This window comes from Dama dama, chromosome 23, assembly GCF_033118175.1.
Source record: "Dama dama isolate Ldn47 chromosome 23, ASM3311817v1, whole genome shotgun sequence".
In the NCBI taxonomy this organism is placed as follows: Eukaryota; Metazoa; Chordata; class Mammalia; order Artiodactyla; family Cervidae; genus Dama; species Dama dama.
In genome coordinates, this window is record NC_083703.1 from 72458316 (window position 1) to 72484134 (window position 25819).

Genomic DNA, 25819 nt, shown 5'->3' on the forward strand with positions numbered 1-25819 from the left:
AAAGAATCTAGAAGAGAGTGGGTATATGACAGATTCACTTTGCCGTACACCTGAAACCACCAACATTGTAAACCAACTATACCCCAAGAAAAATTTACAACAAAAATAAATAAAAACTTATTTTAAAGTTCCAGTAACCAAGACATCATGATATCGGCACAAAGATAGACACATAGATCAATAGAAATGATGTTCCTCTGGGGAACGAATATAGAAAGAAATATGAAGGTTAAGTTTCTTCAAGGAACACACGTCACAGGCCCAGGTCATGTGACAGCAGATATTACTCAGGGCTCTGTGCTGCGCTTAGTCGCTCAGTCGTGTCCGACTCTTTGTGACCCCACAGACTGTAACCCGCCAGGCTCCTCTGTCTGTGGGGATTTTCCAGGCAGCAATACTGGAGTGGGTTGCCATGCCCTCCTCCAGGGGATCTTCCCAACCCAGGGATGGAACGAGGTCTCCCGCTTTGCAGGCTGATTCTTTACCAGCTGAGCTACTTCCGGCTCTAGCTTGGCAAATTCATTTAGCTCCCATGTTCAGAGACAGTCAGGCTAAAATGAGCTGAAGCCATCAGCGTTGGGAAGAACAAAGAAATCTGTACCCAGAGCATAGAAGGTTTCATCTTTGACCCAGTTGTCATACTTAAACATAAAAACATCATCATTTCAGCATGTAATAATAATAATAATAATCAAAGCACTAACCACATGCCTAATTCTAAGTATTTAATGTATAACAATGCATCATTTAATTCTCTCAAAAAGAGAAAATAACAATCCTATCAATTGAAAGTTGCTCAGTCGTGTCCGCCTCTTTGTGACCCCATGGACGGTACAGTCCATGGAATTCTCCACGCCAGAATACTGAAGTGGGTACACTTTCCCTTCTCTAGGGGATCTTCCCAACCCAGGGATCAAACCCAGGTCTCCCGCATTGCAGGCGGATTCTTTACCAGCTGAGCCACCAGGGAAGCCCAATTCTATCAATGAGATCACATAAAAGAAAATAGCAAGTACAGCATATAGGGAGAGAAATATTACTTCATGATAACTTGTTTCAGTTTTACATTTTTATATGTAGGCACAGAATTATAATAGAAAATACATATGTTAAAGTGTGTTATAATTACAAAAATTTGAAAGCCACTAGTGTAGTAGAAGAGAGAACTAAGAAGCCTCAATAATATAATACATGTATGATTCTTAGCACAGAGTCTGATAAAGACTAGTAAAAACTCCATAAATGGTAGAGATGGTTATTACTACTGTCACAGAGCCTGGTAAAAACTAATAAAGATTTGGGACTTCCCTGGTGGTCCAGTGGTTACGAATCCACCTCCCAATGCAGGAGACACAAGCTCTATCCCTGGTTGGGGAACTCAGAACCCACAAGCCTTGGAGCAACTAAGCCCGAGTGCCACAAGTAAGACCTAATGGAGGCAAAAAATAAAAACTAGTAAAGATTCAACAAATGGTAGAGAAGACAGTTGTTACTACTTGGTCTTGATAAGGCCAGCTTCCTGGGCATTCAACCTGTACAGTCACACAAGACTCTGAGCTCAGAAGGGCCCTGAACTTGGCTTAAGGCTCTGATGTCACCATCTTGAAATTCTTAATTTTGAAGAAGGGGCCCCGCATTTTTGTTTCGCACCGTGTCCCTAAAGTATGTAGCCAGGCTTGATTATTTTGTATAGTTGTTTATCATTTATTAAAATGCTGATTTACAACATAAAACATTTAATTGTCACTTATGATGATCAAACTCCATCTCGGCCTCTTATCAATTAGAAGACTGTCGATCTCAGTTTCCTCATCTATAAAATAGGGGTAATAATAGTACTTCCCCATAAGGTTATTGTGAAAGTTTAAGTAACACAACGCTTGCCACGTGCCCAGATCAGCACCAGGCACATTGTTCATACTCCAAAAATGTTAACTATTATTAGCTTTAGGGGAAAAAAAAGTCAGCCTTGGGCTTGGTTTTTCCTGCTGCACATTTTGGGGACGGGATTATTGAATTAGATCCATCATCCTGGAATTTATTTGAACACCAGATTAATTGTAGAATCTGATGGCTCTTGCAGGAAATACCTCCCAGAAAAACACAGAGTCCACACACAGAGTCCTACAGTTTCAGGCCATTCATGGGCCTTGGAATCCTAGGCTCAGGCCCAGGTCAAGATCGGAGGAAAACCAAGATCACTAATGGCCCTTCTAGTGCTGGAGTCTGTGGGTCTTGGGTGGGAACCGCCAGGCAGCCATGCAGCTGTGGATTACTACTTAAGGGCTGGGTGTGCTGGCTTTGGGCTTTAAGTCAGCAGCTATTTTTAGCTTTGCTATATATGGCCAGGGGAGGAATGTGGGGCTATAGAAGGGGGAGGGGTGCCAGGAGGCTTAGAGCAGGGTTTGGAAGACTCCTGTGCCTGGACTACCTTCCCCTTCCCACCAGAGAATTGGAACTTCCAGCCAAAGTGAAAAGCAGAGGGGGAAGGGGAAGGTCTGTGGGTTTAGGAATAACGGGGGCAGCCATGAAGATGTCAGGTCAAGTCACTTTAGAACAGTAATATTCCTATTTTTTGACCATGATCTGCAACAAAAAATACATTTGAATCATGATATACACATAAACAGATGTTTTGATACACTATATATATATATAATCTCCAACTGAACAAACATTTCAGGAATCAATACTCTAATCTCATTCTCTATGAAACACTCTGATACTTTCTATTCTGTTCTGTTCTATTCTTTCATTTCTTTTAAAATGCAGGTCACGACCCACTAAGTTGATTTGGCCAATGGGTCGACACCTCCAGTTTGGAAAGCTACTCTTTGGTTTGGAGCAGGCAGACACCTGTAGCATCAGATTGCAAGGTAAGCCAAGGAGTGGAGGAAAGCAGCCGTGATGTCACTTTGATCAATGCTTCTCAAACTGAGACTAAGACGCAAATCTCAGCTCGATCTCCGCTGGGCAGCAAGCTTAGGCTTCAGTCTTTGTACACTGTTCTCACCACCCGGAGCAAGCGTCCTCCACCGTTGTCACCTGGCTCACTTTGTACTTCAGAGCCCCACTTGCCACTTCCTCCAGGAAGTCTCCCTGATTGCCTCAGTCTGGTTAGCCACCTGCTTCTTGCTCGCTTAGCCCCCAGCATGTCCCTGTTTTGCACCCAACACAATTTTTTCTTACGTTGGAAGGCAGGGTGACCTCTCCCATCCTGTTCATTTCTACACTCTCCCCATCCTCCCCCCCTCAACAGCCCACCCAGTGCTGGCTTCCTAATAATCACTCAATAAATATTTACTGAATGAGTTAGTGATAGGTTAATAGTAATAATGGCAACTGCACATTCATCCCATGAGAAAGCTTAGGAGAGGTTAGTATAAATCCATCTTAGGGATGAGGAAACTGAAGCTCCAAGAGACAAGAGAATACGATAGGGGCACGGTGGTGATCCAAGGCTGCCCAGCTCCCAGCCGTCCCTAATCCCAGGATCTTATTTGTCCACATTCCCCTCAGTGCTACCCAGGATGGGGCAAAGGGCAGGTCCTTAACAACCCCTGGGAAAACTGGTGACAGGTTGATTAAAGAGATTTTCCGAAGCAGTGGCCACATCTAATTTTGGAGGGTTGCGCTCGGGGGAGAGGATCTCTGAGGTTTCCAGACCCCCTGGATGTGGGGCTGTCTCATCCAAGCGGAGAATCTGGGCTTCTGACAAACTAGAGGGGCAGACCTCCCTATGACCTGGCCCGAAGGGCTCCTGGACACACCTAGGCTAAAACCCTGGGCCCTGCAAACCTTGGTGCCCTGGCCCGTGCCCACATCTCCAGCGGCAGCCCTGGCAGCCCAGAATGTGCCCCTCATTCACACCTCTCCCACCACCCCGGCGTTCTTGCTGTTCCTCGTACATGCCAAGCCCAGTCCCGCCTCAGAGCCTCTGTAATCGCCATTCCCTCTGCCTGGGGTCTTCCTTCCTTCTCCCATTCTCCCCACCCTAGTACTCAGACACCTGCCCTCCAAAAAAAAATCACCCTCTTCCCTCTCTGCTAGTTTTTCCGTAACACAGGTAACTTTTGGAAATTGCATCCGTGTTTGTTTTCCTGTTTCTTTCTGTTTTCTTCACTAGACAGGGAGCTTCCTGAGGACTTTGCTCACTGCCTCGGACCCTGGGACTTGCTGCGGGAGGGCGCCTGACACATCAGTGGCGTTCTATGAAGGAATGAATGGGTTTTCCCTGTTTTAGACATACTGGGACATCAGCCTGTAGTTTCCCAGAAATATTGCTGTGTCCCTGTGACTCACATCCATGCTCCCAAGACACACACACACACACACACACACACACTGTGTGGAGGAGGAACAGGGTAGGGAAGGGAAGGAACTTTCTGCACATGCATATTTGCACCGCTTTGCCTGGTTCACTGATGCCCAGCAAGCCTGCAGGAACTATCTCCACTTGGTAACTGGAACATGTGAGGTTTGCTCTCTGCTCGTACCCAGTGCTCTGCGCAGCGGCCAGTATAAATGTCTGAATTGCACTGAATTGCAGAGGTTCCAAAAACAGCTCAAAGTCACCAAATTAGGAAACGTGGAGCCAGATTTTGTCCAACTCCAGCCAGCCATTGTGCCACGAAAACTCTGTTAACAACCTGTTACTGTCCAGGTGCATTCGAGGTTGAGCCCTCACCAGATGTCCAGCAGTAGGTAACCCAGCCAGGAGCCCGACCTGTACTAGGGGCCACTGTCTACAAGCCTCACAGACACACTCTTCCCATCAAGATGCAGTTCCGATGTCTCCTCCTCTAAAGCCTCCCCTGACCTCCTCAGACCTAACTTCCCTTTTCTGCCACAGCACTCTGTGAATACTTGCGTATAATTGTTTGTCTGCAAGCCTATCTTTGAACCCATGGACTTTATTCTATTTCTCTCTACCTCTAACCCTTTTTACAATGCCTGGTGAATAAGTGGTACTACAGAAATAGTCACTGAACAAAAGTATGCTTGGATGGATAGATGGATGGATGGATGAGTGGATGGATGACTGAGTGGGTGGATGGATGGATGGGTAAATGGGTAAGTGGGTGGGGGGTGGATAGATGAATGAATGAACGAACACTTCATGATCTACTGGCTGAAAATAACTTTCATGGGAAAGTTAACATTAGGTACCAATTCTTCTGGAGTAAATTCCAGAGCTCTTTGTACACCTAGCCTGCCACAGTCGCAATGGTGTCTTATTGAATGTGTCTTGAATGTGTGTTTCTATGGCAGGCCTTGTACCAAGCATGTCTGCCAATTCTCTCAACAGCTCCGTTATTGGCCTCACTTTTCCTGACAATGAAATGGATGCAGAGGGAGGTGGAGCTGCTTGCCCGATGCCACACAGCAAATCATATCCTGGCCCCTCCTGCCCCACCCTCCACCACCTTCCTCACCCCAGCTGGCCCCTCCCCAGGTCTGCAGGCTGCAGGCCGGGCTCACCTCCATCCGCGTAGGTCTCGGTGCCATAGCCGTCCTGCAGGCCGTTGTTCCAAGTGCCCTCATACTTGGCACCGCTGCTGCTGCTCTGCCGGGTCCCGTAGCGTCCCTTGAAGCCGTGTGTCCACTCGCCCTTGTAGAGCCAGCGTCCCTTGGTCTCTATGCCCAGCCCGTGCCGTTTGCCCTGGCTCCAGTATCCCTCGAAGGTGTTTCCGCTGGGCCAGGTGTAGACACCCGCCACTTCAAAGCCAAAGTTCCAGGAGCCCGAGTACTCACCCTGGCCCTTGGGGCCCGTGCACAGGCCGTGCCCGTGCGCCTTGCCCCCCTCCCAGCCCCCGCAGTACGCCCCGCCATCGTCAAAGTCAAAGCGACCCCCGCTCATCTCATCGTAGCCCCCGACCTCCTCACCGTTCTCCAGCTTTGGGGGAGAAGGTGATGGGGAGAGGGGGTGCCAGCAACTCTCTCCAAGCAGCTCAGGGCTGGGCGCCCCCTAACTCACCGCGCCCCGGGAGGGGGGAAGCGAGATGCCACCCGAGGCTGCAGGAACCCAGGAGCCAAGTCAGCACTGGGTCGGGCGGTCAGTGCCATGCCTGGGAGGCCCCCACTCAGTCGGCCAGAGGAAGGCTGCCAGCCGAGGAGGAAGTGGGAAGGAAAGGTTCGAAGTCTCCACGGAGTGTCCCCAACCTGGCTTCCATGGAGTCAAAGGGAAAAGCGCTGTGATCCCTTTAAGAAGTGCAATGGGAGGGATGGGGTGGAGGGATCCCCAGTCCGTCTTCAAAAAGGAAAACTTTTCCTCGGTGACAGCCCCCAGCCCAGAGGCTGAATTCCCGCAGCCGGCTGGCCCCCTTCTCCTCCACCCCCCTGGGTGTGCCGGGCTGTGATTCCGCGCCCTGCCCCGCCCCCCTCCAATCCTACCCTCCTCCTGGGATGGAAAGGTCAGTGTTGCCCTAACAAGGCCATTGGATCTCAGAGGCTGCTCCCAAAATAACCCCCAGGCCAGCCCAGCCTCCTTCAAAGCGGGAGGGGTGTTTCAAACTGGGCTAGTGCTTCAGACTCCGGGAGTGGCTGGAGGGATGAGGAAGGGAAGCTGAGAGCGAAGTGTGGGTAGCAGGGGCGATCGGGCGGCTTTTCTTCTCTTGGGTAAAGAAGAGCTCCCTTCCACCTTCCCGGTCCCTTGAGCGTCCGGCAGGGTGGGGAGAGGAAGACCCAGTCCTGAAACACTTTCAAATCCCCCTGAGTGTAGAAGCTGGAGAACCTCAGCCCCAGCGCCACTCACATGCCCCGACAGGACACGGGGCTATCAGAGCATCGCTGCCAACCCCATAAAAGAATCTGGTGACCTAAAGAGAAAGGAACGGGCATGGGGTCATATATGCTTTTGAAAGTGGAGGAGGGAACTCGGGAGGAAAGGTGAAGTTCTGGAAACAGAGTGGGGAAGATAAAGTGAATCTGACAGCCCCAATTCCCTCCCTGCCCCCGCACCCTGGGAAAACCCCGGGAAGAGCCCCATGCAAAAAGCATCATCTGGATCACTCCCTTTTCTCTCTTCTCAAGGGTGAGGAGCCCGCCCTCTGCTCTCTAGTTCTGACACTGCATGACTGGTTGTATTGCCAGGAGATCCTCTCAGAAATACTCAAGGATCATGTTTTTGTGTTTTTTTTTTAAATTCTCTTTCCAAACTCTCTTTTGCTGTGCTCTCCTAACAGCCTGGGAGGCCATATTTCAGAAAGCTCCTAGGGCAAGGTCAAGGGCAAAGGGGCTGACCAGCCCTCAGGTTCCCACCGAACTCCAGGAAAAGGGACAAATAAATCTCCATGGTGAGAGGCGGTGGCCAAGACCAAGGGATGGAAATTCCAGACTTCTCTGGTGGTCCAGGGGTTAAGAATCTGCCTGCCAGTGCAGGAGACACAGGTTCGATCCCTGGTTCCCTAAGATCCCACATGCCCTGGAGCAGCTAAGCCCACGAGACACAGCTACTGAGCCTGAGCGCCTAGAGCCCATGCTCCGCAACGAGAGAAGCCACCGCAACAAGAAGCCCGCTCACCGCAACTTGAGCAAAGCCCTCGAGCAGCGACAGAGACCCAGTGCAGCCAAAAATAATAAATAAGTACAAGATTTAGGGTTTTGTTTTTAAAAAATGGAAATCCCAACTGAATCCAGGGTTAATAGGAACACAGTAATTCTGTGAAAGATAGGAGCCGCCAAGCACAGGAAGCTGTGTGTACGTGTGTGTCTGTGTGTGTGAGAAAGATGGGGGGTTGGCAGTGAGGAGGATAGAAATCACACACACACACAAAAAGCCCAGAAGGCACTTGAGAACATTCAACTATTATTATCTGACTTCAAACTGATTTGTCATACTCTGAATCCCATGATGACTTAGGCCACTTCAAGTCACCACCAAAGATGTGTTCTTGTTTAGGAAATGGATAGACAAGCATCTCTCCCTTCACCCTTAGCTGATCCTGGTTCTTATCGCCGCTTGGTTCCTTCCTTCTTCAGTCCCCTGCCTTAAAAAACCCTTCTCTGCCCACGTTTTACCCCCCGATAGAAACACCCAGCCTCGGAGCTCATTGCCAAGCAGACATGCAGCAAGAAGCAGTAGATAAAGACTGTCTCGTCTGGGTTTTGACTCACCCCAGCCCCCTGCCCCGAAGGTTGCCTGACAGCCTGCTCGCCCGGTTCACTGCAGAGACCACCCCAGTGCTGGCCCCATAGAACTCTGCTGTTGCCGCTTCTGACCAACCCTGGAAAGCCACGCGTTCTTTCCACCTCTGCTCTCCAGGGGAGAGGAAAGAGCATCTCCAAATGGAAGCCAGAGGACTCTGAGTTCAACACCCTTTGTAGTTTAAACACCCGGCAAGTCGGCATAATCCGGTTCTAAGGCTGGGTGGCTGGCTGCGGTGTCCTAGCAAGCTGTTCCAAGTGTAGCAACTGTTCATCCATAAGCCTCTCTACAGCGGTTCCCTCCCAAGGGTGGGGACACGTAAGAATCACCTGTGCAACTTAAAAACGTGAACAGATTCTGGAATCCCACCCCCTCCCCAACCTACTGGATTGTCCTGGGAGAAGGCTCTGGCACTTGCATTCTTTTTAAAATCTCCTTGGACAAATCTAACTCTCATTCCCAGGAAAGAATCACTGTAGGTTTTCAATTAAGAAACAGTTTCTTAATAATGTACAGATCCATACCCTTACTTACTTACCATCTGTTGTGTAGGGTAGATAGTCACAGAGCTAGATTTGTGTTCAGATCCTAGTTCTGGCCCTCACAAGCTGTGTGGCTTTGGACTAATTGTTAATTTCTCTAAGTCACAAATTCTTTGTCTGCAAAAGGACCTATCTCAAAGGATTCTCCGGAGAAGAAAATGGCAGCCCACTCCAGTACTATTGCCTGGAAAATCCCATGGATGGAGGAGCCTGGTGGGCTGCATGGGATCGCACAGAGTCGGACACGACTGAAGCGACTTAGTAGCAGCAGCAGCAGCATAGGATTCTCAGGGTTTTTTTTGTTTTTTGTTTTTTTATAATTTATTTATTTTTTAATTGAAGGATAATTGACTTACAGAATTTTGTTGTTTTCTGCCAAATACCAACATGGATCAGCCATAGGTATACATATGTCCCCTCCCTCTTGAACATCCCTCCCAAGGATTCTGGTTCAAGGATAATAGTATCTACCTTATATGGCTGGATGAGGATTAAGTGAGTTAATGGTGGAAAAAGACTTGTGCACACATGCTAAGTCACTTCAGTCATGTCTGACTCTTTGTGATTATTAATATTACCCTCACACGAGAGGTTGCTTTTCACAACCTAAATGTCCATCGACAAGTGAATGGATAAAGAAGATGTGGTACATATGCACAAGGGAATACTACTCAGCCATAAAAAGAATGAAATAATGTCATTTGAGGCAACATTGATGAAATTATGTTATCATAATTATAACTAGAAATTATCACTTAGTAAGTGAAGTAGGTCAGAAAGAGAAAGACAAATACCACATGATATCACTTATGTGTGGAATCTAAAATATGACAAAATATGAAGTTATCTATGAAACAGAAACAGACTCACAGACATAGAGAATAAACTCATGGTTGTCAAGGTAGCAGGCAGGGTGAGGGAGGGATGCGGTGGGAGTTTGAGATTAGCAGATGCAAACTATTATATATAGAGTGGATAAGAAACAAGGTCCTACTGTAGCACAGGGAACTATATTCAATATTCTGTGATGGACCATAATGGAAAAGAATATGACAAAGAATGCGTGTGTACGTATAACTGAATCACTGCGCTGTAAGGCAGAAATTAACACAATGTTGTAAATCAACTATACTTGAATAAAATAAAATAAATTTAAAAAAATAAGTTGCTTTTCACACTATCATGCTTAATAAAATTATTACCAAAGGGAAGAATCACCCCCTAAATACTAAGTACCTTAACAATGAAGCACTCCTTACTCTTCCCAATAGGTATTTACTCAACATTGCCCTGTGGTTTTCCCCTTTTCAAACTGATAAATTATATTATTGGCAAAGGGACACTGATTTCTTGACAGTTTAAGTGAGGACTTCTCTGGCGGTCCAGTAAAGATGCTGCACTTCCAACGCAGGGAACACGGGATCAATCCCTGGTCGGGAAACTAAGATCCCACAGGCCGTGCAGCACAGCCAGAAGTTTCAGTAAATTTTTTGCCAAATTTGGTACCGGATTTACCTGACCAGCCCTCACTTCTTTGCCTCTCCCTTTAAACCAGTGCGTTTCAGGGAAAGGGAGACCCCTTGTGGCCATATGTGCATTACAACAGATTTTTCTTAGAAAAACCAAGTTCTACATTTGAAACGTATACTAAACTTGGAACGAATTTTAAACTGCTTTTAAACGTAGCTATCCCATTCTCTCTTTTTTGCAGGTTTTTCTCACTCCACCGGGTTGTTCTTTGGTCAGAAGGCACAGTCACTTGCTTCCCTTGTCTCCTTCTCAACTTCTCTAGCATGACTGCTTCCTAGGGAGGGAGGAGAGGAAGGGACTAAAAATCCAGAACAGAGAGAAGGAATGCACACAGAAATCTACTTGGGTCTCACGTTCCTTCTCAGCACCGAAGACTTAGTTAAAGAAGCCTCACCTCCCCAGACAAGTGATCTGGCTGGGTTACGTGCCTTCCCACACGCTGACTCCTTCCCCCACCTATGAGCTGTCTGAAGCAAAAACTATCTTCATTCCAAAAAAAAAAAAAAAAAAAAAAAAGCCCAGCACCCGCACAAACTACGTGCCCTCATCTTTCCTTCTGATTTGGCAGCTGACAACTCCCGTCTTGAGATGCTTTTTCACTCTACTCCTAGGGCTTGTCTCTTGGTTCTGTCCTGCCTCATTGGCTGCTCCCACACAAGTCTTCTGCAGGTTCCTCCTCATTGCCCTGAGCTCTAGACTTTGGAAATTGGCCCAGAGCTTGGTCCTCTTACTGTATACCTACATTTACTCTTCAGGTGATCTCCTTTGGTAGTAGAGTTTTCAGTAATACCCACACCCTGATGGCTCCTAACCTTGGATCTCCAACCTGTCCCGCTCCTGATCTTCAGTTGCATATCCAACCACCGACTCAGCATCTCTACATGATATCAAAACCAAACTCCCAAAGTCTCCTCCCAAATCTGCTCCTCCAGCCACCTCCCACTGTATTAAACCTTGGGAATCATCCTTAATTTCAATCCTTCCCTCACACCTTATGTGCACACATGCTAAATTGCTTCAGTTGTGTCTGACTCTTTGAGACCCTATGGACTTAAGTCTGCCAGGCGCTTCTGTTCATGGGATTTCCCAGACAAGAATACTGGAGTGGGTTACCATTCCCTCCTCCAGGGAATCTTCCTGACTTAGGGATCAAAGCCATGTCTCTTATGTCGCCTGCATTGGCAGGTGGGTTCTTTACACTGAACTTCTCTGGTGGCTCAGATGCTGAAGGATCCGCCTGTAATGCAGGAGACCTGAGTTTGATTCTGGGTTGGGAAGATCCCCTGAAGGCAACGGCAGCCCACTCCAGTGTTCTTTCCTGGAGAACCCCCATGGACAGAGGAGCCTGGCGGGTTACAGACCAGGGGGTCGCAGAGTCAGACATGAGCGACTTTCACTCACTCACTCTTTACCACAAGCACCCCCTGAGAAGCCCATATCCTCATATCCATCACACCTTATATCCATCAGCAAATCCCTTTAGCTCGACCTTCAAAATAATTCCAGAATAGATTTTCTCTCCTGCACTGCCAAGGGTCCGAGCCACTTGAAACCATTGTCTGATTCACTGCAGTAGCCTCCTGACTGCCTCCTTCCTTTCCATTTCCTAGCTCCCCTTAGTCTACAGAGCAGCCAGTGCTCTTTATAAAAGGCAAGTCTGACGTCTCTCCTGTCCTCCAAACCCTCTGAAAGGCTCCCTTGTCTCCTCACAAATCAGCCTTTAAAACGACCCACGAGTCTCCATGATCTGCCTGTGACCCATGCTTCTGTGACCTCACCTGCTTCAAGGAATGCTGCCAGGAATGCTCTTCCCCCAAATAGCCACATGGCTCACTCTTGTTATCTTCAGGTCTCAGCTCAAATGTCACCTCCTCACAGAAGCTTCTCTGACTACCCCAAGTGAAACAGCAACCCCTCTCCCTGCCCTAGCCCTTGCTGTCTCCTAATCCTTCTCTCCATAGCATCTTCTCCACCAAGGATAAGATGATGTCCTATTCCCAGCACCTAGTATAGCATGACTGTGTTGTCAGCACGCAGTAAAGATTTGTTGAATCAATGTTCAATGAAGTTACACGTCAGGATGCTACTTTCCAAAACATCAGAGTTTTGGAAAGAGTTTGGAAACCCTCAAACCACAATTTGAATGTTTTCCAAAATACATGTGACAAACATTGGTCCCGTAAGTTGGACTTACAAATGGTTAACTGTTCCAATTAGGGACACATATTAAAGCTGGCCCAACTGGGTTTTGAGTGGAGTGATCTTGGACTTCCAAGATTTACGTTTAAAGGAAGATTCTGACTGAGATGTAAATCTTACAGCTCATTCCTGCAAATCTGGGGTTGCCAAGCTTTTGTCCAAGTGTGGATTTCTCCAACAGGTTACTCAGCCATTGGAACTTGGTCCTTTTCAGTTCTGACTCTCCTAACAACTCTGAAAAAAAAGAAGCGGTCATCACTCACCCTTCTCCTGTGACTGTTAATATACAGAATTAATAATTGGACTGCTGCTTTGAAAAGCAAACTAAAACCTTAAAAGACTTAACAGACTTAGGAACTATTTTAATTCAAGCAACACGTTCAGCTCAATTTGCTCCACTTCTTTCTAGTAGAGCAAAACGCTAGCTGTGTAAGTTGGGGAGTGGGTAGGGGGAGGGGCCATAGGTGCCTTTATAACCTGAAGCACTAATGGCCTAGATTCAGTTCAGCTCAGTTGTTTAGTTGTGTCCAACTCTTTGCGACCCCGTGGACTGCAGCATGCCAGGCTTCCCTGTCCCATAACCAACTTCTGGAGCTTGCTCAAACTCATGCCCATCAAGTCAGTGATGCCATCCAACCATCTCATCCTCTGTTGTCCCCTTCTTTCCTCCTGCCTTTGATCTTTTCCAGCATCAGGGTCTTTTCCAATGAGTCAGTTTTTCGTTATCAGGTAGCCAAAGTATTGGAGTTTCAGCTTAAGCATCAGTCCTTCCAATGAATATTGGAGTATATTCATTGGATATATTCAATTAGAGAAGGGAATGGCAAACCAGTACTCTTGCCTTATATGGCCATATGTAAAATTCACTTTGGAACCACCGGGAAAAGAGAGAGTTCTTCCTCCAGTGGAAACTGGGGACAGACTTTTGTACCAAACTTTGGAGGAGCAGTGGCCTGGTCGGCCTTTAATTACAGGACATGGTCTACGGCCATACCACCCTGAACGCGCCCGATCTTGTCTAATTACAGGACATGGCATGGATAAAATTCTCTTTGGGGCCTGCTGGGGTAGGAGGGCAGTGCAAAGAGATACTGTCCATCCAGAACATTTGAAACTGAGGTATGAGATCTATACTGCAAGTGACTGAAACATACCATATATACCAGAATGCTAGAGATGGAGCAGATACACAGCAATGTCAAACATCACACCCCTCTCCCGCAATGAAGCAGCTCACTCCAAGCTGCTTCTCATGTAAGAAATTTTATGTGACGTGTCTCAGGGTGAATAGCACCAGCAGGGGTCTGCTTGGTGATGGTTAATGATTCTCTCAAACACTATAGGGCAGGCCAGCCAGTTTATTTATACTGAATCTAAACCTTAGATCTCTGGCTTAACAGTAACATAAGAAACCTTTAAAGACACAATAAATCTCATGTAAATCAGATGATTTAAACCAGTTGTGTAACTTCTAATACTGCTGGGCTGGCAACTACAGCATGACACATGTTCAGTCCAGTTACAAAACCACATTTCATTTTCCTTGGCACCCAAATCTTACACACATCTGAAAAATGCACTGTTTTTTCAAAGGCTTTCACCATAAACCCGCTGCTACCAGTCAAGCAATGACCGTTTGTTCATCCCCCAGGGACATTTCTAAATGATCTGCTCACTTTGGTGGGTATGTAAGAACTCAGAAAGTTTAAAGAACGAAGATTAACTGACTGAGATGCCAAGAAAAGTTTTTATTGCAAGCACAGTGAGCAGAAGGAGATGTCTTCTCACACAAAGTAGCTGCAAGGTCTGCTGTTAACTAACTCTCTGACAACCCTTCATTGGTTAAAGCATAGGAAGGAGATTCTCACTCTCAGGTGTACATCATTTCTGCCATGTGGGACATTTTCTTGGGGATATACAAGTAATATTCCATGTAGCCCGAAAGGTCCTCAATGGTCACGTCATCCACATAGACACGAGCCTGCTCAGAACAGGAACGGGGAGAGCCAGCCAGAGTTCTCGTGTGGAGCGACTGGGAGTAGTCCTCGAGTGTGGGTCTTCGCTCTGGGGCCAAGGGAGGGACACTCTGCAGGCCTGAGAAGGAGTACACCTCCATGTCATGCCACCTCTTACACTGGCACTCCTTGCCTATGCATGCACATGGCTTGCCCAGGTTTAGCTTGGAAACCGATTGAAAGTCAGAGAGATCACTGGCCTGGAGACTTGCTTGGGAGACTTGGGGCGCATCAGAGGAATCTTCCTCCTTACTCTCTGATGGGAGCCTTGGAACCGAAGTTCTCAAAGGCTCAGCAACCGCCCCTGTGTGATTAGTATCGAGAGAAGTTGAGCATTCTCCTGCATTGAACTCTTTAGGGGTTGGAATTCCCAGCCCACTGCTGCCATCAGGGGAGTCAGTCTGGCTTTTGTGCTTGAGCTGGCTGCTGGAAGAAGCTATTGTACTGCAATGTATGAACTTTGGAGGATGAAGGACAGGAGACTTGGAACGGCGTCGACGCTGGGTTCTCACTGCTCCTCGTGAAGACTTCCTAGTAGACCTAAGAGGAAAAAACACACAAGAGGATGTTAGGATACAGAGTTCTTCTAAAGAGATCCTTTAACATGGTTGGGAAATTGCCATCTCTTTGGTGAATGAGTGGAAATAAGGTCTCCCCAAAGACGTGTGCCCACTTCCATTGTCAAGCTGCCTGAGTCTGTGCATCTCAAAAACTCCAACACACCCTTACTACAGGACTGGTGAAGGGCAGTTTTAAGTCACGTTTCTCTGACCAAACATTTGGTGCAGAAGACCTGTCTGCCCGGTCTCAACCCTTGGCTTAGGAACCTCTGACCAGTGGTCTGGGGAAGCACCTTGCACAGACAACTTAGAAAAACCTCAGTGCTGGGCTCCATGCTCTAACAGGGCAGTGTCAGTACCATCGCGGGGGGCGCTAATGCTACAAACAGTCACTCGTTCGACAGAACGACAGATTTAGAATTCATTTCTATCACTGGAAACAGCTGAAAAACAGATTTAGATACTCTCAAGTTTTCAGATATTGGGAATTATCAGGCACATTATGTAATTTTTATAAAAAGTCTTTAATAAGAATTGTGCAAAGAGAAAAAGGCTCAAAATTGCCAAGCAAATCTGAAAGAGATAATGGCTGAGCAATTTTCTGAATTGATGCAAAAGAATCTACAAACACAAGAAGCACACGCTAAAGCAGGACAACCAATTGGAGAATACCAAAAACAACAGGAACATCTTAAAAGCAGCTAGAGACTAGATGGATTATTGCCAAAAGAAGAAAAATTAAGTCTGAAAGTAGGCTTTCCAACAACAACATGAAAGCCAGAAGACAATACCTTCAAGTGCTAAGAGAAAATAGCTGTCAACTAGGACCATGATTTCAGGTATATTAAATCAGGTATAACTTTCAAGAAAAAGGATGAAATACAGACATTTTCAGAGAAACATTCTATATGGACAACTAACAGACAGCCCCCCTCCCCTTTTTAACCTAAATAACAGACTTCTTTAGGAAGACATTGATCCTACATGGAAGGTCTGATGCCACAATGGTGAGAGTAAAGAAAGTGTACATGAGATGAATCTAAACAAACACTCTCTAATTTAAATAAAATGAAGTAGGGTAAATAAAACTGAACTGGTAAGACAAAAAATGAGTGACAGAACTAAAGTACCAGGCCATCACATCGCAGAAGGAGACTGGAGCAAAACAGTTCTGAGGAGGAGGGCTAAGAGAAACAAAAGTATGTAATTTCCAAACCAATGAAAGGAAAACTGGTATGGAGAAAAACAAACATATTTCAAACAATTTTTTAAATGGGGAGAAGAGGGAAGGTGGGAATAAAAGAAAGAAAAAAGATAAAGCAGGACAAACAGTATAAAAGAACAGAACAAATCCAAATATATCAATAATCAAAATAAATATAAGTTTAAAAAAGATTAACAGACTGAGTAAAATTAAATAAGCCATACATATTTATATCAGACACACCAAAAATTCTGAAACACAAAATGGTTGAAAATAAAATAGAAAAAGATACACTAGGCAAATACTAAAAGACAGCTGTATTCGTTTTATCAACTCCAGACAAAACAGACTTTATGACAAAAGCCATTATGGGGGATTAAGAAGGTCACTAAATACAGTAAAAGTCTCAATTCATCAGGAAGAAAACATTCTAAACTGGCATGAACTTAGGCTATAAACAAAACAGCTTCAAAACAATAAAGCAAAAATATAGAACTTCCAGGGAAAATAAACAAATGTACTCCAGTGGGGGACAGTTCAACAAACCCTCAATTATTAATAGGCCAAGCTAACAACAACAACAAAAATTATTTGAAAAAAGATCCTGTAAATAAGACAGTTAAAAGCTTACTTTAATGGACATTTATAAAACCTAAGAATGATTAGAGGAGAGCCATTCTTCTCAAACACACATAGAACATTTATAAAAACTGACTACCGACCAGGCCATACAGCAAATTCACAAGGAGAAGAAAGGTTCTTCTTTAATGGTGCATCTTGGGTTCTATATCGTAAGACATTCTCTTTTGAATTTTCAGGAAAGAAAATCCAGTAATACGTCAAGGTGCTGGGATAAAAACCATCTGCACTGAGAAGTTCTTACCCATGCCAACTGTCTTTAGATGCACACACGGTCTTAGGTTTGGTATCCTCTGCTGCTGCTCTGACGGACGCTCTGACACTTGTGCCTTCTCCAACAGACAGAGATGCTATGGACCTGAAGACAAGAACAGAGTTTACTGCTTAGAAAACCACGCAAGGAGAACACACTGCTCTCACCAACCCAAATGCAACTTGTGTTAATACCTTTATTGCCTTTGCCGTTTGCTTTTCTCAAGAATTGCTCAGCTTTTACTGTAAACTGTCCTCCAAAACCAAATTTGGAGGATCCCTAAGAGTTCACAGTTGCAAAATCGTAAGCCAAAGAATGACTCTTAAGTATAACCAGCAGTGGGATATAAATAGACTGTTTATCTGGGGCAGATCAGGCCTTATGTCCAGGGAGAATGCTAATGACACTGACCACTTATTTTATGTGGGCAAAACAGAGCTGTGGAAACTAAGTTCAGGAGGATAAACTTCAGGAAACTCAATCTAACATTGGGAGATTCAATCTAAATGAATCCTTTTTCAAATACTATACAACTTCTACGAAAATATTCTGATTTTTACAACCAATAAACCTGAAATATTACTCAGTTAAATCTCTGCAGTTTAAAACTACACAAGTAACGTGGGTTCTCAGTAAAGAAGATGAAAAAATTTAAAAGAGAAAAGAATCAACTCTAATTTCACAATCCAGAGATCAACATTAACATCAAATTCTTCTGGACTTTTTCAATACACACACACACATACACACGTACACAGGGCTCCTACTATACATACTGTGGTACTGACAAATATCCTATAGAAAGAGACAGTCTACTAAGTCAAAAGATGTTCACTCACTGAAATATAATTTAAAAGCTGGCAATAACTAAATTGTAATTTCTGTCTAATAACAGAAAATACCATACTATATAAAATTAGTGTCATTCGGTATACAATGGGATATTAGGAATTTATTAAAAATTAACTGTACAAAGAACTTTTAATGACATGGGAGAATGCTTATAATATTAAGGGAAAACAGCATGGATGAATACCTGTACATATATTATGATTTCAACTGTGTGAAGAAAGTGATATTACAGATGATTTAGATACTAACAGTGGTAATGCTAAGTTGTAATTTTTACTTTTTTATCCATTTTATGATTTATACATAACAAGCATGTATTATGCTAAATATATATATACAGTCTGAAAAAAAGGACTATATTGTTTTGCAATTAAATATACAGAGTCTATCCTGATAAGACAAATACCATTAGGAACCAAAACCCGTTCAACAGGATCATACTAAATTCCTTGGCAAGGCTTGGTTAGTTTATGAGTCAGTACCTCACATGTTCCGTTTGTAAATCAGCAACAATTCCAAACCACCAACTAGGACTGTCTGATACACTATGCAAGCCGAATTCTGCTTAGTCACAGTAATGACTCACCCCGCGTACCCTTACTTGGTTTTCTCAGATGTTCTCCACTGCTCCTTCTCTTTATAATTTTACACACAGTAGACTGCAAGCTACGAACACATAATATCGGACCATAAACTGTACAGAGTATATTGAAAGATTTTATGTTCCAAGTAATTTTTAGGGGCACAGAAATAGCTTAATTTTATGTTCCAAGGAAAATAACCAGGAAAAAAGTCTGCGTATCAAGAGTTAAGTAAATTTATACGCTAAGGGATTTACGTATACCTGTGCATTTATAAGTATTTTCCTGATTAAAAGCTGCATGTCTATACCAGAAATCACAGAAATCACACCATGACTCAAGTCTGGAACTACGTGTTCCTCTGCTTCCCCAAATAGCAAGTACTAATCAATTCTAACAGCAAGATGACCATATTGGCAAAATCACTAGGAGAAGGTACTTATTTGCAGTATCATGGAAACGAATGTCAGCACCTGTAACAGCTACTGTGCAAATCTATGAGTATAAATTTTCTCATTTGGTAGGCCAAAAACAGTATTAGCAATAGGCAGACAGCTGTAACAACTAACATCTATTTAATTTTACTATGTGCCAGGTACTGAATGCATTTCTTCATGTTGTCTTCAAGGTACCATAAAAAGGAATGGTTAAGAGCAGAGGTTCTGGAGAAAAATTATCTGGGTTCAAATTCTGGCTCTACCACGTCTTACCAATGTGACCTTTTACAAGACAATTCATCTGTAGCTCCTCTGTAAACTATACAGTATACTCTGTACTGTCTATCTTCTAAGTTGGTAGTGAGGATTAGATGATATGTACAGAGTACTTCAGTCAGTGTTGAGGGCATAGTAAAATGAGTAATAAATTTTAATAGTCATTATTGCGTCTTGCTGAGTGTTGGGTTTCCATTCATGAAATGAAATATTGTTATATCCATTAAAATTTAAGATATCTTCTGGCCTGGGGCAAAGAATGGGGATGAAGAGTCCTGTATAAAACATTTTGCAAAGGGTGAAATATTAACATTCAGACAGCAGCTGGTCTGCAGGTGCTCTAATTAGTTTGGCCAAAGGGTCCAAGACTATTGATCTCAGTGACAGAACCCTAATGAATAGAGGTTTCCATAGTGATAGGCTCAGCGATCAGAGCCCATGAAATCGACAATGTCTGCAGAGATTCCTACTGAACCAACTCACTTTCAGTGAAAAATACTGTGATTCCCTAGAGGAGTAGGAGGAACTCTCTGTTGGGACACTGACTGCTAATGTGTGATTAAAAAGAGGCAGGGGGCAGGGAAAGCGGTACTCTTCCAAAGTTAAGGATAATTCCCAACCTTGGAATACAAATGAGCAGCTACTTCTCAAAATTTAACAGAAGAGTTTCTTTTAGAACAATGTTATACAGAATTTGGTAAAATATCACACTATTAACATTTTATACTTCCTACAGATAAAAAGAAACTTTAGAAGAGAAAGAGCTCCCCTGAGGAAATGTCTATTTAAATCTAGTAAACAATTCCCCAATAATATACTTCATATTTAATTACCCTGATGCATCCACTCTTAGTTTCTTGAAAGCAGTTTGTAGACTCTCCTCCTCTCCATCCTTGGCTTCCGATTTCATTGTGAAAGTTTTTATACTACGGATGTTCCCGTTAATACTAAAAAAAAAAGAAAATAAAAATTAAATGAGCAAAGTGGAAACAGGTTAAAATCTGTATTCCTGATACTACCATTGCTTCTTAGTGGGATAAAGTGCAAATTTCTATTTCTAAAAGGAAGTTTCAATGATTAGGAAACTGCAGGTTTTATTTCTTAAGAGGAGACAGATGAATGATACAGAAAACATGTGTTTATTATGATGGTATTTAAATTGTCCAAATACTTGATGCCAATATTCTGTTTCACAGTTTTGGAAATTAGATCACATTACCTAAAATCTGTGTTTCAGTATACTTTTTAACAAGAAGGGAAATCTTTCCAGTTGTAGAAGTCTAGAAACCTACAGAAAAGATGATCATTGCATTGGAAATAAAAGGGAAAAGTTTAGCCTACAAGACTCTGATCTTTAAAATGCTACTCTTAAAAAGTGTATATATGTATATGCAAACATCCACTTTCCTGTGTACTTGAAGCTAATACAATATTGTAAATCAACTATATATACTTCAACAAAAATTTTTAAACAACAAAAAAACCTGCTTTTTTTTGTCTCATCTAACTCTAAACATTTCAGATAAGAGTAACTACATGACACATGACAGCATTTCTCTAAGGCAATCCTGAAGCAGATATCAATATTTATACTTGTATTAATATTCATACAGATAGGTATCAAGTTGTTACCACTATCAAGGCAGGATTACAAACATGTTTCAGTGATACTGACTACTCCCCACACATCTATAAGATTGATACCTTTGCTTTCTTTAGCTTCTAATACTTTCTCACAAAAATAGATGAACTATACTTGTAACTCAAAGGTAGCTAAAAAGATAGGAAGTAAAGGAAAAAACTGAAATTGTTCTACAGATAAGCCTTTAAATGATCTCCACCTAATCAACTAGTTTGATTAACCAAAGTTCTCCATTTCTCCCACCCCGATTTTTATATTTAAACCAAAAAGGTGGGGGTGGGGGTGGGGGGGCAGACGAACCAAAACAACAATAAGATACAATAGAGAAGTTAATCAATTCATTGACTCTAATCTCACCTTTTTTTTTTTTTTTTTTTACTTTTAGGGTAAAAAATTTCCTGATACCAAATCCGGAATGAAAAACACATGAGTTTCTATAAACATATTACTGGAAATCAGAAAGAAAAAAGTAAAACAAAAAAATAATAAAATGAGGAATTTTTTTAAGCATTCACCTTCTCTATTTCTAACCTGCTACCCCATCCCCCCTACCCCCACCCCTCCTTGGGCACTCTCCCAGTGAGCAGTGCCTGGATCCTTGGAGCCTCTTTGATTCTATATCTCCTCATTTCTCAGGGGTGGGTTTGATGTTATTGTGAGATCTCTAATATTCTAAAGGTCAGAGTGTCATGATATGTTTGATAATGTAACCGTGCAGTACCAGAGGCAGAATTAGGAAGCAAGGAATCAAGACTATTTGTTTTATTTATGTGTAAAAGGTATTTTAGGTGGACTTCTCTGAGAACATTGAAAACAGTCTCAAAAGAATTCATCTAGTTTTCACCTCAACTTCTTAAAACAAAATACTGAAATACATTCCCCACATATATTTTGCTGGTTTATTTAACCAGAAGAAACATGTCGATCCTGTATTTCACTAGCTCCTAATTCAGTTCTAGATTTAGAGGAGGCTCCTCTCCCAGATACACAATAACGTCCTATATATATATATATACCTGGGGAAAGGGGTGACCAAAGATCAGATATTCTCTTATTTTTGAAGCTCCACAGCATCTAAAACAGTGCTATCTGTAGGCTGTAAACAAATTCCTCCTGCTGGCAGAACTAAAATAAAGTTTTTATTTATTAGTTTTCCTCAATTACTTTATGACCAGTCAAACACTGGCCCTCACAGACAGACATCATCTGAACCAGTCTCCCCACTTCTGTGGACCCCACACAATCCCTCTTCTGGATCAGCACACATCACATCTACATATGCATCCGGGCAGAAATCCATTCCTTACACAAATATTGACAGAATCGCTACGATGTACTTTTAGCACTAGTCTGGATGCTTAGGCATCTAAGTGTGAACCTGACACCAGGACTATGAACCCCATTCCTGCCCTAACACTGTGCTAGGATGTTTTGCACTCATATAAAACTTTTAACTATACAGGGCTAACTTAATATACTGTAGGTGACCTCCAGATGTTAATACAAACTCCACTAACATTCTTACTGACATAGTAAAAGAGCCATCATTTACAAACCAAAACAGGCCAGAATAAGACTGGCTACTGACTAAAACTTTAGGAATGAAGTTCCATCTACTATTTTCAGACTTCGAGCATTTTGATTACTCTTCTTTTTCTTCAGTTAAATTAACCCAGAGCAAAGGTGAATCTCAGGTATGATCTTAACAGCTAAACAGTAGCGTGTTTGTAATTTTAAAAGGCTTTACACCATGCTCCTCCCTCTTCCCATTCACTCAAATCAAGAGCTGCACAACCAACTCTGGGGATCTTACACTTGACTTATCTTCATTAAGTTTGTGGGAGGCGTTCTTGCCGATTTTTACTGTACTATCTTCTTGAAATTGAACAATCCCCGCAAAGGTCAAACTTTTAAAGTTACTTTAAGTCAAATCACACGGGGATTCGGAGTTTCCCTTAACCTTTCAAAAAAACAAAAACACAAAATTCTTCTAAGTTCCTCCATCAAAAGGGCAAATTCCTGAATGTTCTCTGACTTTAAACGAAGAGTAGATCTCAGAATATTATTTATATCTTGCAGTTTCAACCAAGCCCACTTAACAACCACAAGCCTAGGTCCAAATTTCCCGGACCCTGAAAAGACCTGAGAACGATCAATAAAGGATCCACGCGTAAGCGTGTCATCACAATGTTAAATAAAGCTTTTAGAAAATTTTCCAGCCCAGCAGGAAGCGTGGAGTCCGGGAAAAGAAAATCCTGTCCAGCAACTCTGAAAGACGCAAACAAGACGAAGTTGCAACAATCGGCCGTTCTCGTCTCTCTCTACCCACTCAACTTCTACACCCTCGGTGCCAGAGCACAACGTTAATTCTTTTCACCCAGAAACTGGGTCGGTGGTTAAACAAGATGGGGTGGGGAAAGGTCAGGGCCTGGGGGGGCTTCGGAAAGTGGGAAGCTGTCCGGCGCCCTAACCCGCCCCGGCTCTCCCTCTGCAGTTTCCCCTTGAGGATACTCCCCCAGCCAGGATGAGAGGCCTGCGTCGGGCCAAAGGGGTGAAGGATCCAGAAGGAGGCGGGAACAGAGCCGAAGAGGCAGCCAACGAGACTAGGGCTCGGGAACCAGCGGGAAAGGGCGGGAAGGGGCAAAGGGCGGCCGAGGAGGGCGAAAAGGGGAAGCTGTGGACCGGCGGGAGAGGGCGGAGGCACGGGGCGGGGGCCGCGGAGGCGGGAAGGGGCGAGAGAGAAGAGCCTCTGGCAGGGCCAGGCCGGACACGGAGAGGCGCAGGCCCGGCCCGGACGGCCCGGCCCAGGCGGCCAGCGCCGGCGGGCGACGCGGCTCGACGTGAGGCGGGAGGGCCCAGAGGAAGACGCCCGTGGCCAGGCCGGGCCGGGAGGCCCAGACGCGGTGACGCGGCGCGTCCGCGTCACGTCAGGATACTCACCTTCTCGCAGCAGGGGCGCTCCGGTAAGCCAGTCCGGTCAGTTTAGAACGTCTCTCCCCGATCGCGGCGCCTGACTGACCCGGATCCAAATCCGCCGAGGGACGACCAGCGCCTCCGAAGTCGCACTGCGCCTGCGTCCCCCAGGCACGCGCCCCGCCCCCTTCTCATTCTCCTCCCATCTCGGGGACTCGGCGACGCGGGAGGCAGCGGCTGCGCAGGCGCCAGGCCGTGGCCGCGCGTCTCAAAAGCCTGGCGCCAGCCGCTCACGAAACACGTGCGCCTGACGTCATTTCCTGTTATTCTCTTCACTGGCTCCTCCCTCCGCGAAGGGTTCGCTGGGGCTGGGATTTGGGGGCTTGCCCGCTTCCTCCCCTTGGTCAGGTGATTGAGTGGCAGTGCTTCGGCTCTCCTGGTGTCTGGAGCCGTACCTGTAGTCGACAAGGCTGCGGGATTCCTCGGGGTGAGGCCATGGTGGTGGGGATCTTCACGGCAATGGACCCCGTCTGAGCGATTGGCAAGAGCCCCCTCGACGCGCGAATTGAACTTCCTGCGACATCTCCAGAACTCCGACGAGAGCCCTCGCCTCCCAGGGAATCTTCTAGGGCTGCAGAGAGAGAAAGGCGCTATTAGACACTGTCAGAACCGTGAACGTGACACCGGAATCGGAACTGAAATGCCTTTGTTTTAGTATACCGCTCGTGTTCGACTTGAGGCAACTCGCTCTTTCATCTCTGGGCCTCAGTTTCTCCCTTCTGGCTATTTCAGCGAAGCTCGTTGTTTTTTGTTGTTGTTGTTGTTTTGTTTTTGTTTTCCAGGCATGGACTCCTTTGAGAATCTGGGGAGATCTGTAGACCCTCTCGACAGAGAGACGTACATGCATACTAAATTTTGCAAAAAGGTTTGGGCAGGTCACCTAAGGAGGTGATTTTTAGGTATCTTGTCTATTTGTATGACTCATAACAGGCTGAGAAGGGGTGGGCTTCCCCTCAGCTGCCACTCCCTGCAACAGGAAGAGTGGTTCTGCGGAGTTCACTGTACCTCTCCTCACCGCACCCAAACTCCCGTCTGCACCTCTCAGAGCACCTGTCAGCGCTGTATGGGAAAAGATGACTCTCCTCAATAGAATGGGCTAAAGTTGGTCCTTGCCCAACCTTTATGTGAAGTTGTCACCGGAACTAAAACTGGAACCTCCCACTCCCCAATACCTTAGCTATAATCACCTAACTAGATAGGCTGCTGAAAATGTGTATTTAACCTACCTACAGCTAGATCTTGGAAGGCCTGACCTGTGTACAGGTCACTGGATAAGGTGGTTAAAGCCTGCCATGCTTGCTGGGTAAAACATTCTAAATCTCCTTGTTAGTAGGAGAGGCTCAGTAACTGACAACGGATGAAAAAAGCCTGCTAATTTCAAACTTCCAACATCAAGCCTAATAATGCTAATAATGACTGTCCTCCACTATGCAACAGCCATGCACATGTTTGCACATTTAATATTCTTGTGATTTTTGCCCATTTTACAGATGAGGATAACTGGGACTCAGATAACTTGTTCTGTCGCCCGTTTTTCTGTGTCATACAGTGCTGGAAAGTGACAAAATAAGGATTGAAACAGTCTCAAAAGCTTGGCCATCCACTGCTGCACATCTCTCAACATCTCTTAGAAAAGATTAAGAAACAGGAAAGTATCCCTGGTGGTCTAGTGGTTAGGATTTGGCATTTCACTGCTATGGCCAGGGTTTTGTCTTTGTCAGGGAACTGTAATCCCTCTAGTTGCTTCATGTGGCCAAAATTATTAAAAAAAAAAAAAAAAGAAAGAAACAGGAAAATATGACGCGTTTTTTTTTCCATCAGTGAATTTCCCAAGTGAATTTCATCATGACCAAAGATGTGTTCTTAAGCTGTCATTTGAAAATACTACTTCAGATAAAACCACACATTCTTGAGGGCTAGGACTATATCTAGATGAATTGAATTCCCAAAGCCTAAGCCAGATCCTGGAG

General features: G+C 44.6%; 2 protein-coding genes across 4 annotated transcripts in view; both read right to left on the reverse strand.

Moving 5' to 3' along the window:
- JPH2 (junctophilin 2) overlaps window positions 1–6371 on the reverse strand; it is a 72579-nt gene extending 66208 nt beyond the window's left edge. The window contains exons 1-2 of one of the 2 annotated variants that reach the window (XM_061127321.1): window positions 5482–6365; window positions 1184–2586 (exon numbers count right to left, since the gene is read on the reverse strand). In XM_061127321.1, coding sequence (XP_060983304.1) covers window positions 2552–2586; window positions 5482–5860 — 414 coding nt within the window. In that variant the 5' untranslated portion in view covers window positions 5861–6365 and the 3' untranslated portion in view covers window positions 1184–2551. Of the gene's footprint in view, window positions 1–1183; window positions 2587–5481 lie in introns of those variants that run through there. The other variant, XM_061127320.1, reaches the window with a different exon arrangement.
- Window positions 6372–14145: 7774 nt separating this feature from the next.
- On the reverse strand, window positions 14146–23971 carry OSER1 (oxidative stress responsive serine rich 1). Of its 2 annotated transcripts, none has more exons than XM_061127322.1 (4): window positions 23817–23971; window positions 20068–20181; window positions 17080–17193; window positions 14146–14972 (listed from the first exon to the last, which is right to left on the reverse strand). In XM_061127322.1, the coding sequence occupies exons 2-4, from the start codon at window positions 20142–20144 to the stop codon at window positions 14288–14290; spliced, it is 876 nt and encodes a 291-aa protein (XP_060983305.1). In that variant the 5' UTR covers window positions 20145–20181; window positions 23817–23971; the 3' UTR covers window positions 14146–14287. The 2 variants fall into 2 exon arrangements, with proteins under 2 accessions (XP_060983305.1, XP_060983306.1); XM_061127323.1 differs by lacking the exon at window positions 23817–23971 and adding an exon at window positions 21893–23130.
- Between the last annotated feature and the right edge of the window lie 1848 nt (window positions 23972–25819).

What these genes read in the sequence shown, in the direction of transcription:
- OSER1 (XM_061127322.1), bottom strand. Translation starts at nt 20,144, where the DNA reads ATGAAATCGGAAGCCAAGGATGGAGAGGAGGAGAGTCTACAAACTGCT. An exon ending in CTAAGAGTGGATGCATCAGG is followed by an intron (nt 17,194 to 20,067) that starts GTAATTAAATAT and finishes TCTTGTCTTCAG; the next exon opens with GTCCATAGCATCTCTGTCTG. An exon ending in TCTAAAGACAGTTGGCATGG is followed by an intron (nt 14,973 to 17,079) that starts GTAAGAACTTCT and finishes TTTTCCTCTTAG; the next exon opens with GTCTACTAGGAAGTCTTCAC.